This window comes from Sphaerodactylus townsendi, linkage group LG10 (assembly GCF_021028975.2).
Source record: "Sphaerodactylus townsendi isolate TG3544 linkage group LG10, MPM_Stown_v2.3, whole genome shotgun sequence".
Classification (NCBI taxonomy): domain Eukaryota; kingdom Metazoa; phylum Chordata; class Lepidosauria; order Squamata; family Sphaerodactylidae; genus Sphaerodactylus; species Sphaerodactylus townsendi.
The window spans coordinates 24,448,664-24,467,878 of NC_059434.1; the positions used below are offsets into that span (position 1 = coordinate 24,448,664).

Here is a 19,215-nt window from a genome sequence, read left to right on the forward strand (position 1 = left end):
CTATCTCCCAGTTCTTTTTGATCATCTGAAATGGGTTTTTTTTGTGATTCAATAATATTTAATATATTTTTGCTATTAGTTTCCCTTCTTTTATATACTAGTTCTTCAAATTTAGTAAGAGTCTATTAATCTGGTCTGTAATCTCTCTCTTGTTGCAAAAAACTTGACATTTGATATTTCTGTATCCTGTTACATCCTAACGGAATGTTACTTCCAAACGCTGTTAGAGCCTTTTTCTCTAAGATTATATTTGTATTTCTTTTGGGTGAAGACGACGATTTTTAAGTAAGCAGAACTCTGAATGAAACAGAACCAGGGTCAAAGATGATAGTCCAGGATATAAAACTCTTCTCCATGTTTTCCATACCAGAATTGGACTATGAAAGGTTGATAATAAGTTGGATTTTAATTTCCACATTATTACATAGTATGTTCCCATTTCTTCCAAATTAAATCACTCTGTATCCAGCTAGTATAAATGTCATAATCCAAGTATTTCCCCATGTGACATCTGCCAAACCAGATGTGATCCCATTTGAATTACAGCAAAAATACTGAACTGAGAGTATCTATGAAAAGCCAGGAGCCATTCTATAGAAAAGCCTACGAAAATAATTATAAAGCTGTGTTAAATAAATCAACAGATCTCTGAGTTGTTCCTGAAATGGAATACATATGAAAATAGCAGCCAAGCCAATTTCCTTTCAAATGCAGGTGTGAGATTGTTGGGTTATTCATTCAAATTCTTTCTAAATGTAGTGTTATCAGTGGAAAAATTGATTGCCCAATAAAATCTGTAGCTGTCAATTTGACAATCTTCTGAATATGAAAGTCTTGTGAAAAGGCACAGTAATCAGCCCATTGTATAATTATTTAGGGCAAGCCTCTCTCACAAAGACTCAAAGTGGATTGAACAGTGTAAAAGAATGCAATCAATTAGCATGAAACATCCAGTAAACAATGCAAGCAGCCTAGGATTCCAAAAATTAGAAACACTCCTAAAACGTATGTAACATTATTCCAGCAAATGGAATTCTAGAAGCAGGCAACAGTACAGTAAGAGCAGGATAATGCATACAATAAACAGTGGAATTAACTACAATCCTGCTATCAAAGTATTTTTCCCTGAACCATTCCATTATACTTCAACCCCATTTCCTTTATTACAAATGCCCTTCTGGACAATTCTTTGCATTGGATATGTACAAGGAAATAACCAAAAGAGTCTTCTATATACAAACTGGAAGGCAGGACTTTTACATCTGGACTGCAAATCTGTCAAATATTGGAAAGTTTTAGCCCTACGGTCTGGGATCGGCATAATTTCTAATTAAAGCATTATCAGAAAAATGAGTTGGGTTGGAGCCCATGGAGGATGTCTTCTGACAGAACTGGGGGCAGGGGAGGAGACTATTTTCACTGATTCCCTTCTGCTGCAGGCTTCTAATCCCCACTTCATGATGTTCCTAAAGGTCCCCCATGTCCCTAGGGCACTGAGCAGCATTTGGTGGAGCATTTGGGGATGCAAGGGGGAGGTGAGGAAGTCACACTTTGCTGACGGAAATCCTTCAAGAAGCAGTAGGGTTTGGCAGGATCCATAGAGCTGTGACTCAGGAATAAAGCATCTGATTTCACACAGATGGCCTTAGGCTCACTCACAGGCATCTCCATCAGATGGTAGGTGAGTGAAAGGGCCATCAAGTCACAGCGGTCTTATGACAATCTCTGCAGGGTTTCCAGGGCAAGAGACCATCAAAGGTGGTCTGCTATAGCCTGACTCCATGGCGGCTGAGAGAGCTCCGGGAGAACTGTGTCTGGCTCAAGGCCACCCAGCAGGCCTCATGTGGAGGAGCGGGGACTCAAACCCAGTCCTCCAGATTACTGCCTATCACTCTGAACTACTGTACCACATTGGCTCTATGGCTCATTCCGCACATGCAGAATAATGCACTTTCAAACTGCTTTCAGTGCTCTTTAAAGCTGTGCGGAATAGCAAAATTCACTTGCAAACAGTTGTGAAAGTGGTTTGAAAACACATTATTTTGCGTGTGCGGAAGGGGCCTTAGTAAAAGACATCTATGGAGAACCATTGCCTGTTATGGTTAAGTCCATGAGAGAGCCGTACAAGAGTCTGTGCAACTGAGGAACCTGTGCTGCACTTTGTATATTTCAAGCTGAATATATTTCATTATACCCAAGTCTTCTCCCAAAACGAAGACGCAAAGCAGCTTACAACCTTCTCCTGGTGTCCATTTTATTTTCATAAGAACCCTGTGCTGTAGGTCAGGCTGGTAGAGTGATTGGCACAAGGTCTTCCGGTGCATTTCCATGGCAGATTTGAACCCGAGTCATCCGGATTATAGTGTGACACTCTAACCACTCTGAAGCTTAGGCTCATGATTTAGCAGAAGTGCAGCAGAAGGTGGCAGTGACCACAGAAGTCTATTACCTTGAAATCTCAGTAACTTAGGCTCATTCTGCACATGCAGAATAATGCGCTTTCAAACTGCTTTCAGTGCTCTTTGAAGCTGTGCGGAATGGCAAAATCCACTTGCAAACAGTTGTGAAAGTGGTTTGAAAATGCATTACTTTGGCTGATTCTGCATGGGCCAAAAACAGCGGTGTGAAAATGGTGTGAAAACAGTATAAACCCTTTTACACCATTTTAAACCCTTTTACACCATTTTCACACCATTTTCACACTGCTGTTTTTGGCCCATGCGGAATCAGCCTTTGCATGTGCAGAAGGGGCCTTAGTGAAAAGAGAGCGTTTTGTTATGAGTGTGAAGGTATATTAGTGTGTGGGTGGCCTTGGGGTGAAAAATTAAAGGGATCCCCCAGAAATGTTGGTGAACAAGATTTGGAGAGTTATCAGTGCTCTCTTGGGCTCCTCTCACTTCCCCATGATCAGTAAAAGAAAGCAGACAAACCATTATCAGTAGAAAAGCAAACTCTTCAAATGAACAGAAAAACATAACAGTGAGCTTAACATGCCTACTTTATACAGGTCACAGAACTCATCACAGAATATTGATGATTTTGTTGGTCTAGCCTAAAAAAGGCACAGCCCTGAGGAGCAATTAAAACTTGTGTGTGGCTGATGAGCTTGCTGCTCATTGAAAAGATATGAAGCTGACTCACATTGAGTCTGACTATGGCAGATTCTGCATGGACCAAAAACAGTGGTGTGAAAACAGTGTAAAAATGGTGTAAACCTTTTTATACCATTTTACACCATTTCCACACAACTGTTTTTAGCCCATGCAGAATCCGCCTATGAGTTGATCAAGCTCAGTACTGTCTACTCTGATTGGGTTAAGGTCTTCCATCCCACTTTCCTCCTTTTAGGTGCAGATGCCAGGGGGCGACCCTGTGCCTTCTGCGTGCCAAGCAGGTGGTTTATTATTGAGTCACAGCCCCACAGATTCTGCAAAGCAGATGGCCTACTGCTGATCCACAGCAGTGCTGGAAAGAGTGACTCCTCCCACTAAATCTGAAGTTGTCCTACCTAGGCACTATGGAGCCAGAACCAAGTGTGTTTCCCTCATGAGTATACTGCATGTCTCATTACCTTTGCAGCAGTAAGGATGCTGCACAAGTGACATCAGGCAACCAGGAATTGCCTTCTGTAATTCTGCTTTCCTTCTTCCTCCTTTTAAATTAGTTTGCACTGCAAGCAGGTACCACAGGCATATGTCTCAATTAGGGTAACTGGAGTATATTCAGTGCAATCCCATTTACCTGGGAGTAAGCCCTACTGAATAGAGCTAAGTTGGATTCTCAGTACACATGCTTGGGAGTGCTCTCATGCCCAGTAATAAAGAGCCCACATCTCCGAAGGCACAAGAATGAACCCCCATCTTCCACGGCACAAGCCAATTTGAAAAAATCATGGCCAAAGTATAGAATCATGCAATCAAAGGGTGGGCCTCTCTGTGTGGGCAATTCACCATCATTACCACTCTGAAATAAACTTTCCTGGAGTAAAAAAATAAGCATGTCTTCCACAGTAAAACACACAAAATGAGCCTCAGTTTACAGATCTTTGAAAAACACCAGTTGACAAATGTGCATTTCCCTTTAGATTTTACGGCATTCAGTGAGATAGCAGAAAAAATAATCTGCCACGTGTCTTGCGAATCAATCCTACAACAACAAACACTTTTCCAGGACACTATAGAAATAAAATGCACCTAGTACATTTGTTATAATATATAATATACATTTATTTTAATATATTACATTTCTTTCTACACAACCAAACTATAAATACTGCACTGCCATATTTTTTTTGACAATTCATAGGTTCCCAGCACTTGAATATTATGGTATAAAAACATGAATAAAAAGTAAAAAATACAAAAGTAAAAAATACGTCAGTCAAAATAGCTCTACAGTTTCTTTTCTTTTAAAAAAATGACTTGTAAAATACATAATACATTGTTAGAACTCTGAGCCTCCCAAAGAGAAGACTGGTTAACAATGCCTATACTTCAAAAGTATCACTCAAAATTTGAGCAGCTACTTAAGTTATATGCTATTGATACACATGGATTTAATGGCTAGGTTCAGTGGTGGGATCCAAAAAATTTAATAACAGGTTCCGATGGTGGTGGGATTCAAACAGTGGCGCCACCGCACACACGCACCTCCAGTCCCTATTTGGCAGCGAGGTTGCTTTCGTAATCCCTTCTCGGCACTCAGAAAAAATTAGTAACCACTTCTAGAGAAGTGGTGAGAACTGGTTGGATCCCACCTCTGGCTAGGTTCCTTGCTGGATTACATTCTAGATATGTTGGGATTTGCTCGTTTGTCCACAGAGGCAAATATCACCAGCACCTAAGGTGAAACTCCTGGATCCTTTCGCAGATTTTGTATGTATTGACAAAGCCAAGGTCAAAGCCAAGGTCGGAAAATGTTCATTTCAAGAGTCTCAACTGATCAAAGGCCATACAGTCAAAAACAAGCTCTTTCTGAAAGGAGAACAGTCACTTGTTGGTAGTCTTTCATTCACTAGTATTGTTTTAGCAGTATTGTCATGGACATTTAAACAATGGGTTCCTTTGATGGAAGGGGTTTGCAGTGCTATATTAAGCAGGTCCATCAACAATTCTGATCAGCTGTATACAACTTACATCCAGAAGCAACCTATGAAGTCTTCTTGAAGGCACTTAGAACTCCATTTATTATCAAAACCGAAAATCCAAATGATTGTGACTGAATGCTAATCCTTCTTCTTACACTTGCACAGACATAAAGTGTCAAAACAACATTTCATTTATGTCTTACTGTTGGCAATTTGGCATAATAATTGAAATAATCTCAACGGATAGATATTCATGCGAAGCTCCTGGTTTCAGGAGGGTAGCCATGTTGTTTTGGCACAGAAGAGCTATATTTGAGTCCAGTAGCACAGCAGAGACCAGTACGATTTTCCAGGCATAAGCTTTTGAGAGTCAAAGCTTCGTTTGTCCGATACAGTGCTTGGTGACATCAGAGATTCTTTAAAAACTTAAAACATTGGTTCCAATAGTTCATGGAGCACTTGTCCTTCTTATCAAAGAAGATGTCGAGAAACACATACTTTTTCTAATCCTGTGACTGCAGATGTTGTGGGCATCGAATACCACTGGTTTAAGAAAAAGGCAATGTTCAGTGAGAAATTGTGTTATTTATTTAGGAGGGTCCTTCTCCCCCCCCCCTTTTTTTTAAACAGGATGTATCTCAGGGCCACATAACAGTGCACAGGAAGTCTGAGAAAGATCTTCTGTTATAGGTAAGAGTTCAGTTTCTTCACCAGCATAAACTGTGGTGTCCATATCATCTGAATGATATCCTGACTGGTAGCCACTTGTCTGGTTTGACGCTTCAGACATAACAGATTCATTACTTTTACTGGAGACCAATCCACTGCAAGATAAAAAAGAGACATTAATGACTCTAAGCATGCTCTGAATACTCTGAGTCCCAGTTTTTCTTTGGCTCTAGAGACATACGTGGATAAGAATGGAACTATATAGTGCAATCCTAAATTGCTCTTATTATCAGAGCAATAAGCAGTCTACTATTTGGATATTTCAATGTTTTGATGAAGGGCAAACATTCATTTCATTTCAGTAGATTTGACTACTGGAGGAACTGTGGCTGGCCCAAGTAGGTTTCTTTTGGAAGAGTGGAGAATCAAACCTGGTTCTTCAGATCACAGTTTGCTCTACGCCATGCTGGTCTAGATACAGCTATCAGAGTTACAGATAGTTAAAACTAATAACACATGGTTAAAACTAATATCTGAATAAAACTCTTAGAATGGACATAATTTTTTGCTTGACCAACTTACCTAAAGGGCAACATCAACAGTTTAGCTTCCTCTTCTAGAGTTTTGAGCTCTTCTGATGCAAGAATCATTCCACTATCTGTCTGATTATCCTTAAAAGCCCAAAAAGAGATGGCCACAATGGAATGAGATCAAAACACAAGAAGGAATAAAACAGCTAAAGTAATATCAAGCATAATACCAACTTACCTCCTGAACCACTTTTACCATTGGTTCTATAGGTACATCTTCAAAGGTCTTTACGCTCACCGGACGGCTCCTTCTTATACTTCCTTTGTGATGCTCACTGAAAAAGAAAAACGTTGGAGTGGAGAAGTGAGCAGACAGGAGATCTTAATGTGATGCAAACATTCACATAATCGTCCAATGGAAGCCTGCAGAATTTATGCTCACAAGATCAATTGCAGCGTGTTAGCCATCTATGGTCCTATGTACAATAAACTTTGCTTTGTTATTCACCTGGGACAGGAAAAAAAACACCTTTAGCGGGTTGCAATTCTTGATAGGCCTGTCTTGGATGAAGTTCAAACGATCCCTCTTTTTCATAGGGAAAGTTTCAGAAAGGATACTTTTGCATCACAACTACTCTGACATTTTTCTTCCATCAGGATTAGACCATGCCCTTGGTAACCCACTTGTTGGAATAAATTCATAATGCGAACCTATGGCTTTTCTTATTTTGTGAACATGGCTTGAACAATGGCATGTCTGTTTTTAAAACCTAATAATAACAAAAACAACGGCACACAGGTTTTTGACTCGAAGTCATGTCAAGTAATTTTCAATACAATCCTGAACACAGTCATGCACTTCTAAGCCCAGATTATCCAATAATGGATTCCTAAACAGAGTTATGCTCTGTTTGCCACAAGCATGATCTAAATTTATATGAAACTGGCTTTAGCTCTTTTGATGCATAAAATATTTGTCCCTAAGTGAACCCAGGAAAGGACAGTTTATGACAAAGGAAGAACTGTTAACACACACCCCCGCCTGCCCACCCAAATCAGCTGGTTTCAGAATTGAGCATGTTGTTCTGTTTTTGTTTTTATTATACTTTGGAAACTGTTTTTAAAGAATAACAAACAAAGAAGCCTACAATGCACTCGTAATTCTTTCCTTTGGACTCTACTTCTAAGACCCCCTAACTGAACTGAGGACAGCAGCAGCAGACTCAGCACTATTTCCTCCTATTAAACTGTTGGAGTTGGCACAGAACACCCCCTGACCCCCCTTACCCTAGCAGCTCTTCTCCAAAGAAAACCATCCCCAGTGCTGGAGCCATTCCCAGTGCTGGGACAATCAACACACCATAGGTTTGTCATAGAGGAGTCCAAAGCCGATCGCCAAAATGGGAGATGAGTTAGGCTGTAGCAATCACTATCTCAAACTGAGCTGCCTCATACAAGTTCCATAGCAAAACTAGAGGGGGGTATCTGAAAAAGACCCTTCTTTGATAGCTAAACAAGAACCCCTGTTGTCAACAGGCTGCATATTTAAACTAAAGTCATAGCAAGATGCTAGAAAATGATTTTGGCTTATGATGGGACGAGTAGTTTTGAGGGATTTTTGAAATAAATTAGTAAATCCTGCAGTTTCCTGCTTCCTCTCTCTTTCTTGTTAGAATAAAAAAATTAGATCCCTTAAAGAAATAATAAAGTAGAGCCCCTCCGCCACTAATGCAGAATAAAGGGAAAGGTTAGGCTGGAGACCATAGTGTAGGGAAATCAATAAATGGAGAACCAAGACAAATGTCCTCAAAATGCTATCAATCACTGTCTTATTATTTGTGCAACTAAGTAACTTGATCATATCTCTCATATTTTCAAATCCTAATATGCTTTTGTTTCCCCAAGAACACTAGGAAGGATTTTGCTCCTAGGTATAACTAAATCCCACAGAAACATTTTCTCCAGCCACAGTAGATTTCCATTCCCACCTAGTACTGTAGGCCTGAGTAAAAGGACCATATGGAATGGTTGATTTCCTCAACACTCAAAATTCAGCACTCAAGGGACATGGTTGCCAAATTACTAGCAGCAAGGGGCTGATGCCAACTGGTAGAGGTTAATTTGAACTAAGCACTCCAGCAGGATCGAATATAGAAAAGATTGGTAGCATCTGGAAAAGGCAACAAATCCCTTTAAAATTGGGAACTGTATGTGGGAGTATCTGTTGCAGTATGGATAAGGAGTTTTACAGTGTAATCCGAAGGACACTTCCTTGGGAGTAAGCCCCAGTGACTAACATGGGGCTTTCCCACCAACGGGCCTGCTTAGGATTGTTCCCCCAGTGTTTAATTTTGCTTCCCAGGCTAAGATTTTGTGAGATACTTCATGCGCACAGGATTTGTGGGCTCTTAACACTTGTTCATAAATCTGGGTTTTTACAGCCTAATAGTAAATGTTACTATTTGACATATGCAGTTTGGCCTTTCATAATGTATTTCTTTAGCTGTCCCCTAAAAAACCTATAGCTTTGTAAGCATAATAAAATGCTGAGAGGGTGGGGTGGGGGGATATCTAGCTATTACCCGTTGGGAGACAAAAAGAAACCAGGTTAAGTTTATAGTATGGGCACTCTATTTTTACTTATGCTACAATGCAATATGAACAACCAGAATTGAATAAAGAATGTTTTGGTATGAAGGTTTCTTCCCCCCTCACTGCAGAATATTCACAAGAAGTTCAGACTACTTAAGTTATAAGACCTGTGAAACTTCTTGTGAATATTCTGCAGTGAGGGGGGAAGAAATCTTCATACCAAAACATTCTTTATTCAATTCTGGTTGTTCATATTGCATTTTTCACTAATAAGATAACTGTTTTTTTTTAATGAAAGAGACTGTCTTTCATGAATGGAGATATAGTGATGAGAATTCCGTGTTTTCTGCCTGCAGATGGTAAAAGGCAGTTTTCACTGTAGATATTCCACTGGTTTCCACTGTAGATATTCTCTGGTTTGAATTTGGTTCTGTTTGGCTTGTCACATTGGCTTGTGGTTCTGCTGTATATCTATAGTTGGCAACCCCTTAACCAGCAGTCATTGTCTCTAATACCCTATATGTAGCCAGGCCAACATAACAGGGGACTCACCACACCCAAGACAGCATTACATTGTGGTGTGACATGTTTAGGGTTCTTCATAGTTAATCAGTAATATCTGTCTTGTGTTTAAGTAATATGTGTTTATCATTAAGTTTCATAACTGGCTTTGGTATGACTATTGCTAGAAAGTCAAACCATAAAACACTTTAAACAGAAACAAATCAGCAAATTCACACTGGTTTCAAACTTTTTTTTGTACTATGTAGAATTTCACCTTCAAACATGGAGAACTAGATATATGGCTGAAATCCAATGTTTAGCTTCCTGAATGAGGTGAGATATAAATAATGAGCAACAGCCGTTTCCATGCACATATCCACACTTTCTAGAGAGAAAAAAATCTACCATTCCCAATGGAATGATCCCAATGGAATGCTCATTGTGTTACAAACCTCATTGCTGAGGTATCAGCATAATGGAACTGGGGGTCGCACACTTCCTCTTCCTCCATGCAGGAAACAGGTGAGGTGGGCAGGGAGAGTCCAGAGTCCTCTTCAATATTCAGCAAAGCAGTTTGAGGAAGGACAATATAGTCTTTACCATCCTGTAAAATACAGCCAAAAATAGCGTTGCATTTAGGCATGGACATTTCAGTAAAATTGAACCACAATTATACCTGAAAAAAATTTTCAGCTATATTTGGCATCTTACATATAGTCAGGAATTTTTACGGATACCAAAAACATGGTCCTGAAAAATCCTGGAAATATTTGAGATTAACCAGGAAGATTAGAGGAGTCAGCAGACTCCGGTGACTTTTTTTTTAACCTTCCTTTTTTTTCTGTGTCTCCCTGGGTATCTTTCAGCTTGCTTCCATCTATTTCAAGTATGTTTGTCACTTTCAAGGTTTTTTTTTTCTTTGACAAAATTACTTTGTACCCTTCACCTTATTCCGATTGGATTCTCCAGTATGACATTACTTCTGTTGGGCGTTTTACTGACACAATTGCACAGGGTTCTGCAGGGCATCTGCACACCGTCATTTGTTTCGTTGGACTTGCAAACCCTTGGCCAACCCCCTTACAGTTCCCATATTGAGATTCTCTGGTTTGACATTTGTAGGTGGTTGAACTGTCAGAGTAGCACTGGTTTCTGCTGGGCTTCTGCACATTGGAATTGGTTCTGCTGGTGTGCAAAAGTGTCTTCCCAACCTGGAGTTTCCACTGTAGCTATTCTCTGGTTTGATTTTGGTTCTGTTTGGCTTGTCACATTGGCTTGTGTTTCTGCTGGAACTTCTGGGTTCTGCAATGGCTCTGTTAGGCTTATTGTGTTGGTTCTTCCATGGTAGACACTTGACCAGTGATCACTGTTTTGAGGCATGGCTTAAACCTGAAAGCAGATTGGAGGGTGGCTGGGGGCACCTTCTTCAGGGGCTCATAGGCCCAATCTACTTGAAATTTGGGTTGTTTAAAGGACAGGTACCAGAAGCTTCCCTGACATTTTGGTTCCTGTACCTTTAAAAATAACTCCTCCCCACCACCACTCAGAAGGTTTCCCTTAAGGGAATAATGGCCCTGAAACATTCAGAAACCTGGAAAAAAAACCTGAATCTGAATACCATACCGGTATTTAGAATTTGGGAATACTAAGAATACCAATAGATTTTTGTGTCTAACAAATCTGTTTCTGTATTAGAAAAGTACTGATTTTTTTTCTTTTTCTTTGCCCACTCCTAGTCACATTTCCAGAGTTTCTGAGCTGAGGCAGATGATATTCTTTTTCAAATCACCAATTAAGGTATGAAAGAGGTACTTTAGTTCATGGTGCATTTCCTCATCCTGTTGCCCCTTTTGGTAACATATCTTGTAAGATTTTGTATGTTTTCAAACTGGAGGTAATAGTGGTAAATATGTGAGCATGCCTAGGGAAGTGAAACCTCTCTGAAACCACGGTCAACTCTCAAAGAATTTTATCTGTCTCCAGCCTAAGAATATTTAGAGCCAATAAACCCAAGATGATCTCATGTTTTCATGTCAATCAGTCCTCCTTGGTTGGACCCTAACTTGCCCTTCGGTTCTTCAGAGGAGTCCTTCCATTCACAGAATGTGCCTTTCCACTCAATTGAAGAGCCCTCCCATACCCAGAAAGCCTCCTTCCATCAGTGAAGAGCATCTCTGAAAATAGTCCCATGGTCTGGATCTAACCCACTCTCAGTAGGCACCTTTCTCAATTTCCAAATAATTAAAAAAGGTATATTCAAGCAGATTTTACATTCCAAAGAAATTAGTTTCCAATAAGTGGAGGGGAAAAGATTCTGTTTAGTATATTAATGATTTAAGTGTCTTTTTCTTTTTCCCCCAAATCATTTGAAGCTAATCTTCCTAGAGGATTAGAAATCTCAATATCTATCAGGTGCTCTTGTCATTTAACCTTTAAATGTTATGAAGCACTTGTATTTCTGTGTATCGTCAAAGGCTTTCAGGCCTGTGTGGGTCTTCTAGGGCGCTGTGCGGCTGCGGTCTGGTGGTTTTAGCTCCTAATGTTTCATCTGCACCTGTGGCTGCCACTGTGCCATGGAGGGAAACACATCTGACCACGACATGCCTCTGAAGAAGCATCCACCAACGAGGGCAAAACATCAGACGTTTAAACCACCAGGCCACGGCCACGCAACCTGGGAAACTCACAGCAGCCCTTTGCATTTCTAACTGGGATTTATATTAACTGTGATCAATATATAGTTTTTATCTTTTGACTGCAAACAATCTTGCATGTTGATAGTACCCATTGTACTAGGGGTCCCTTAACATCGTTGGGACCCACCATTCCTCCCTCTTTGGGAGGGCTTTAAATTAAGAATTCTTGCTGGACGCTGTTTTATTGTATTAACAGTTGTTTTAATGGATTTTTAGTTTTACCGATTATAGCAAATGGAGCTTGTGTACTATTTATCTGTAAATTATGTATCTGTAACTTATTAATTTGTATTTAGCCATTTGCTCCACCCGTTTTTGGGGTTGAGTCTTGGTTGTATTTTGTGGTGAAACTTGTGTTGTCCACCGCCCTGAATCCTTTTGGGATAGGGCGGTATATAAAACCAACAGACAGACAGACAGACAGACAGACAGACAGACAGACAGACAGACAGACAGACAGACAGACAGACAGACAGACAGACAGACAGACAGACAGACAGACAGACAGTGGAAAAGTTACTAACAACGCCATGTATACATAAGCAATATGCTGGCTGAATGCAGAGGTTCAGCACATCCCTTTATGCCATGTGAAGCAGAGGGCTGGCCAAATGTTCCTGACTGCAGATGCCTCCTTTTTGCAACACAGAACATGGTGTGTTTTGGTGAAAATGACACCCCTACATCACCATCTACCACTTTCTGGACCAGCCACGTACCTGATGAACATTTGCTTGTAGTACATTCCCCAGATGTTCCACCAACTCTGAGAAAGTGGGTCTTTGTTTGGGTTCTCCATGCCAGCAATCCAACATGGTCTGATACCTGAAGGAACAAGATAATAGCGATAATAACAACATGGCAATTCACATTTCGCTTATTTCTAAGGTTGCTGCTGTTGGTACCAAAACACTTGGCCAGTCAAAACTGTGCTGCTTCCTTCCAAAAAAAGGAAAACCAAGAGAGAATTCAGTGGATTTAGGAGGGGGCTGTTTGGCTTGTGCTGTTGGCTTTTTTGTGGGTTCTTCCTTCCTCCCATTAGCACCCAAGTCCACTGGATGTTAACAGCAGGATAATAGTGCAATCCTAAACAGTTATAGCCCTGAAAGTTCACTGAAGGATGCAACACAGTTTGGTCTGTCAGAAAGCTGTGGAGGCCCAAAACCATACTTTACCCACTCTTGCACTAGAGAACTTTGCACCATTAAACATCCTTACATTTCAGGTGTTGTATAGTCTGGGGCCCTCATCCTTGTTCCCTCTCTCAGTCTTCTACAGAATTCTTCATCAATCTTTACACCAGGGTACGGGGACGCTCCTGAAATGATAACTGTACTTCTTAGTAAGCTGCTAAGAATCCTGAATGTATGTTCAACTCAGTTATTTTTATAAAAATGAATACACAGAAAATTACTTATATTGGATAAGCAAACACAACTGGATTCATTTGAGAAACATTCAGACATGCTTCTGAAACATCTGGATTTTGATTTCAGCTTTTGAAGCGACGTATAACAAGTTATATATTTCCTAGGCAGAAACTGGTTGACATGTGACTCTCTCTATGATGTAATGGATTAGAATGTTTAGATAAATGAGAAACCTCAAACATATTTGCTTATTTTCCCAGTTTAAGTGGGTTCAATAAAATATGTCCATTTACTTGGGATATAACCCAGATCCATTGTTATCAATGGGAGTTTTATCACCAGTTTCAGCTAATTCTTCATGCTTTCTCACTGAGGCTCAACAGAGTAAAGCAAACCATTTTTTTAAATTGGGCATTTGATATGCGGCCAGATGTGCAGATACTTTCCTAGGTGAATAACCACAGGACACACTCTGGATTGAATTGGGCCACAGCCCTTTATTGAATGCTGAAGCTGAGCTAACAAGAGGAGCGCATCTTAACAGCCGGACAGCATCACAACTGACCCGGCACTAACCCCAATCCCTATTGGGGTGAACCGCTAGGTCCCAGGCCACTGGGCGTACACCCCTTGCAGCCCCCTAACTGCTGGGTCGTTGGGCTCCCCTGCAGAGGCCTTCACGACATTTCTGGGTGGAAAGGCTCCGCCGTATGGCCGCCCAGGGCAACGCATACTCCGTGCACGGAGCTCACTGCGTGCCCTGCCCCCTGTCACAATTACGGGCCTTGTTGATTCAAGTGCCGTTATTTTACAGCACTATATTCATGAGAAGCGGATTCACACCATAATTTTAAAAGAGCTATATGTTTTCCTAACAAAGGTTGAGGATTTTAGTAAGCAAAGAAAAGTGACTTACCTAATGAAAATATCTCCCACAGCAGTACACCAAAAGACCACACATCACTTTGAATCGTATACACTCGATCAAAAATGGTTTCAGGTGCCATCCACTTTAAGGGTAGCCTAGCCTACATGTTTAACAAGCAACAATACATTTTTATTTAGTAAATTCATATGCCTTTCTAGAGTCCTCCTCAAAGCGTCTCACAAATGAAAGCATTATAAAATCATTAAAAGTTATACATTATCAATATAAAAATAAAACAAGTTCCCTAAAAAATCGGTTTAAAAATTCTCTAGGTCACCACAGAAATAAAGACTAGGAATAGGTCACCACAGAAATCCAGGCTTTTATCTGTTTTGATATGGTGCCCAAAAGAATGGTAGGCACTAGGCAAGCCTCAAGGAGCAGAGCATTCCAACAGTGAAATGCCACCACTGAAATGCCATTGTCTCTGCTTGCCACCTGCCTCACTGCTCCTGGTAGGGACACAGAGAAGAAGGCTTGAGAGACAGATCTTAATTGGCAGGCTGGACAGTAAGGAAGGAGACAGGTCTTCAATATATTGTGTGTGTATGTGTGTGCACCATCAACTCACAGATTACTACAGCAACTCCTAGGGCCGTGGTGGCGAACCTTTGGCACTCCAGATGTCATGGACTACAATTCCCATCAGCCCCTGTCAATTGGCCATGCTGGCAGGGGCTGATGGGAATTGTAGTCCATGGCATCTGGAGTGCCAAAGGTTCGCCACCACTGTCCTAGGGTTTGGAGGTAGTTTGCTGTTACCTGCAGTTGAATCACTGAGTGACAACAAGACTATCAAGTAAGGACGCTGTGTCTGTATCACCATGAAGTGGTTATGAAAGAAGGGAGGATGGGTGTCCTTTAAATTGCAAGACAATTGGCAAATCTGACTCCTGGTACTCTTAACGAGAAATCATCTTCTCTGTAAAACCATCCTATTAGTCCAACAGAGTGACCAAAGGGACAATACTCCCAGGAAAGTATGTGTAAGACTGTAGTCCAACGTAAAGAACTTCCAACTGGACAAAGCAGACAGTGTGTTTCTGTTTATGTATGTGTGTGTGTGATCAAGCTCAGCTGACTATGGCAACCCCATAGGGTTTTCAAGGAAAGAGATGTTTGCCATTGCCTGCCTCCAAGTGAGTTGGGACATTCCATGTGGAGGAGTGGGCAATTGAACCCACTCCAGTTTCTCCAGATTAGAATGGGGAATCTAACTGGTTCCCCATCATTCTTAATCACTACACCATGCTAGCTCCTTTCAATATATTAGACAGCAACAACCAAAGGAAACCCACAGTTCTTTTAAAAACAAAGAAATATATGCTGGAATGCAGTTTCGCACTGAATGTTTCAGAATTTCAGTAAATTACTATAACTTACATCTCCTTTCCTCACATAATCGGGATCTTTGTAGATATCTCGAGCCAATCCAAAATCACAAATCTTGACCACGTTGTTCTCTGATAAGAGGATGTTGCGAGCAGCAAGGTCTCTATGGATACACTGCAAGGATATGGAAAATCAGTTTATTACTGAAGTTCTCATGAAGAGCTTGTCACCTTCATAACTTTGCTAACTTTGCCTTAATCAGTGTATTCCAGCGCATCTCTCAGTGGAATTCAAATTAGAGTCAATAGATATGCACTGTTTCAAATGTTTATCTCAAAAGACTACTCTGCTTTAAAAAGACCACGATGGAATCACTTTTAGACATTCTATATGAAAATTCCCTTGTGATCTGTGACCCATTCTTCATTCCAGACCTGAGTAGAAAGCAGTAGTTCTGGCTCCAAATAAAGGGCCAAGACACTAGTAAAGGAAGAGCAAAATGGATTTTCTCCCCTGGCTGTGTGGGAGGCACACAAAAAGAGGAGTGGGGAAAGGTGACAGTGCCCCTTTCTCCTCTGTTCTGAGACAAAACAGGCTCTTCTTCAGCTTGACAATAATTAGTCAGACTACAGGCTAGTCTGGTTCAGACATTTTCCAGCCTTCTAAAGGGAGCACTGTTGAACAACGTTTTATGCTTGGGAAGCACGCCTGTGGTTCTCACCTTCCAAATGGTTCCTAATTCTTGGTACACACCACTTCAGGGGACCAGTCAGATAGTAAGTGACAGAGTAAGACCTACTGCTCAGAGGAAGATGACTGGCAAGTAAGTTGCTGGGGCAAGTATGGCCACCAAGCAGGCATGCTTCTGAAAATATTGGGGATGAGCAAGGGGCTGACATCAAGGCCCACTCTGCAGGAACTTATGAGGCAAATACACAGGCTTTTCTGCTCAGCCTTACCTAATTCCCCATCATGCTCTAACCTGTCTCACATTGCTTTTGTCCACATAGGTCCCACAAACCACAGCACAGCCTTTTCACAGATCAAAATGGACTAATTTTCTTCTTTAATTGGTGGAAAAGCTGGTAAGATCCACCCTTCTATTTAGTTCTATTAAGCAACTTCCTTAGCATTATCGTTTCTGGAAGCAAGCAGGTGTCTGACAAAAGCCATTTCCCCTCAGGAAATCCCTTACTTTTCTTGAGGCCAGGAATTCCATCCCCCGGGCTACTTGGAAGCTATAACAGATGAGGTCCTCCAGGGTCAGAGAGTTTTTGCAAGGATCTTCAGATGCTGCTGTGAGGGGGGAAATTAATAGGTGGCAAATAAATGCAATGCACAAATACAATGCCCATTCATTTTTATATATATTCCACCCTCTCATCTCTTTTTTTGGTTTCTTGATGTACAACATGAATTACCCTTCACGACTCAGTGAAGAATATAAAACAAGAGTCTTGTGGCACCATAACGACAACATTCCGGGATAGGCTTTTGAGTCATAGTTCACTTTATCAGATGCAAAAGCTCACAAAGCAACCTCATGAAAGCTTATGTTGGAATCAATACTGTCAGTCTTTAGAGTGCCAATGTACATTTGTTTTATTTCACCACCACAGACCAACAGTTACCCATCTGGAATTTTCAGTGAGGAAAAGCAAGAAAGCTTCCATCTTGCCTTCTTTGAAACAGAAAGGCTAAGATAGCGAAGCTGTTAAAAAAAAAACCTCAAAGACTATGATGTCACTTCAACTTCTGTTTGAGGAGATGTGTTCCACATGCTTACTAAGGATTGCTTTGAACTGAAGACCATGAGGGTTTTAGAAGAAGAGTTTGGATTTATATCCCCCCTTTCTCTCCTGCAGGAGACTCAAAGGAGTTTACAATCTCCTTGCCCTTCCCCACCCTGTGAGATAGGTGGGGCTGAGAGAGCTCCGAGAAGCTGTGACTAGCCCAAGGTCACCCAGCTGGCGTGTGTGGGAGTGTACAGACTAATCTGAATTCCCCAGATAAGCCTCCACAGCTCAGGCGGCAGAGCTAGGAATCAAACTCAGTTCCTCCAGATTAGATACACGAGCTCTTAACCTCCTACGCCACTGCTGCTCCTTAGTGAATGCCACAAAAACCTTGGCAGAAGTTCCCAGCTCTAAACAAACATCTTCATCAATAATCTATTGAAGCTAATATATCAGTGAGTTTAGATTTCAAAATCTCCTCTAAGGTGCCTAGCATTAACAGTAACTAAAGGTCAGAAAGCTATTTTTCACCAAGATATGTCTAATCAGTATTTCTGGAAAATCTACACACTTCCCCGTGGTATGAGACTTAGCCTGCCTGCTTTAGTCACCTCACTTAATTTTTATGAAATGTTTGCCTTGTCCTAAAGCAAAGCCTTCATATGGCATTGGAATCCCATTTTATAGTATTCAAACTGGACCTGGAGGAATGGATTGTGCTCCTTCTCTCTCTCTTCTCTGGGCATACACTGAATCTGAGTTATGAACTGATCATAGTTTAGACTGCTTGGAGATATAGCTGGTAGCAGCCCTTCCAATAATGGCTGTCCCCTTTCCCATGCCAGCTGCATCCATGTACACCTGGATCATGATATGAACATCTTTGCAAGGGTGTATCTGGGAATTGCTAGAATTGCTCACATGTGGAACAAAACGTCCAGTGACTCAGGGCTATTGTGAGAATTAATAAAATAATATAGGATAGTTAATAATCTGAGATCACCTGAAACGATAATGCTGGAGAGTCACTGAGGAGTGCTGTATGGTGTAGTAATTAAGAGCAGCAAATTATAATCTGGAGAACCACATGAAGCATTCTGGGTGACCTTGGGCTAGTCAGTTCTCTCATCACTCTCTCGGCCCCACCTACTTCCTAAGGTGCCTATGAGGGGGAAGCAGTTGTAAGCTGCTTTGAGACTCCTTAAAGCACAGGTGTCAAACTCATGGCCCTCCAGATGTTATGGACTACAGTTCCCATCATTCCCTGCCAGCATCATGCTGGCAGGGGGGTGATGGGAACTGTAGTCCATAACATCTGGAGGACCGCGAGTTTGACACCTGTGCCTTAAAGGTAGAGAAAAGTGGGGTATAAAAGCCATTCTTTGTCACATTATGGAACATTAGCATTAATAAGCTAACTGGCCTTCAATCTCCATTCATTCTTGATATTTTAATGACCTAAAGGTCAACCTTAGGCAGAGTTCATCACTGCAATATTAAGCAGAATTCAATGGAAGTGAAGGGGCTTAGAAGGGTGTAACTCTGCTTAGGATTACTCTAATGAAGGGAGAAGACAAACCTTACCATCACCTTCTTCTACATCACTGAGGGATCGCTCCTCTCCAAATCCTGAGCTTGCTGAGCTCTGGCTGCTTGCAATGCTGTCCAGACGTCTCTTCAGATCCGCAGAGACTTCACCAACATGATTGTCTTTTACATGCCTATACCTTGCATTTTTGGTCTATTGAGATTTTTAAAAGAAAAAAAAAGAC

General features: G+C 41.1%; 1 protein-coding gene across 2 annotated transcripts in view; it reads right to left on the reverse strand.

Annotated features, from left to right (window-relative positions):
- Positions 1 to 4,208: 4,208 nt before the first annotated feature.
- Positions 4,209 to 19,215, reverse strand: part of KDR (kinase insert domain receptor) — a 60,094-nt gene continuing 45,087 nt past the window's right edge. Inside the window, exons 21-30 of one of the 2 annotated variants that reach the window (XM_048509826.1) lie at positions 19,028 to 19,184; positions 16,903 to 17,000; positions 15,759 to 15,881; positions 14,364 to 14,475; positions 13,296 to 13,395; positions 12,797 to 12,902; positions 9,834 to 9,985; positions 6,524 to 6,620; positions 6,338 to 6,426; positions 4,209 to 5,910 (exon numbers count right to left, since the gene is read on the reverse strand). In XM_048509826.1, the coding sequence (XP_048365783.1) occupies positions 5,709 to 5,910; positions 6,338 to 6,426; positions 6,524 to 6,620; positions 9,834 to 9,985; positions 12,797 to 12,902; positions 13,296 to 13,395; positions 14,364 to 14,475; positions 15,759 to 15,881; positions 16,903 to 17,000; positions 19,028 to 19,184 (1,236 nt within the window). In that variant the 3' untranslated portion in view covers positions 4,209 to 5,708. Of the gene's footprint in view, positions 5,911 to 6,337; positions 6,427 to 6,523; positions 6,621 to 9,833; positions 9,986 to 12,796; positions 12,903 to 13,295; positions 13,396 to 14,363; positions 14,476 to 15,758; positions 15,882 to 16,902; positions 17,004 to 19,027; positions 19,185 to 19,215 lie in introns of both variants that reach the window. The other variant, XM_048509824.1, reaches the window with a different exon arrangement.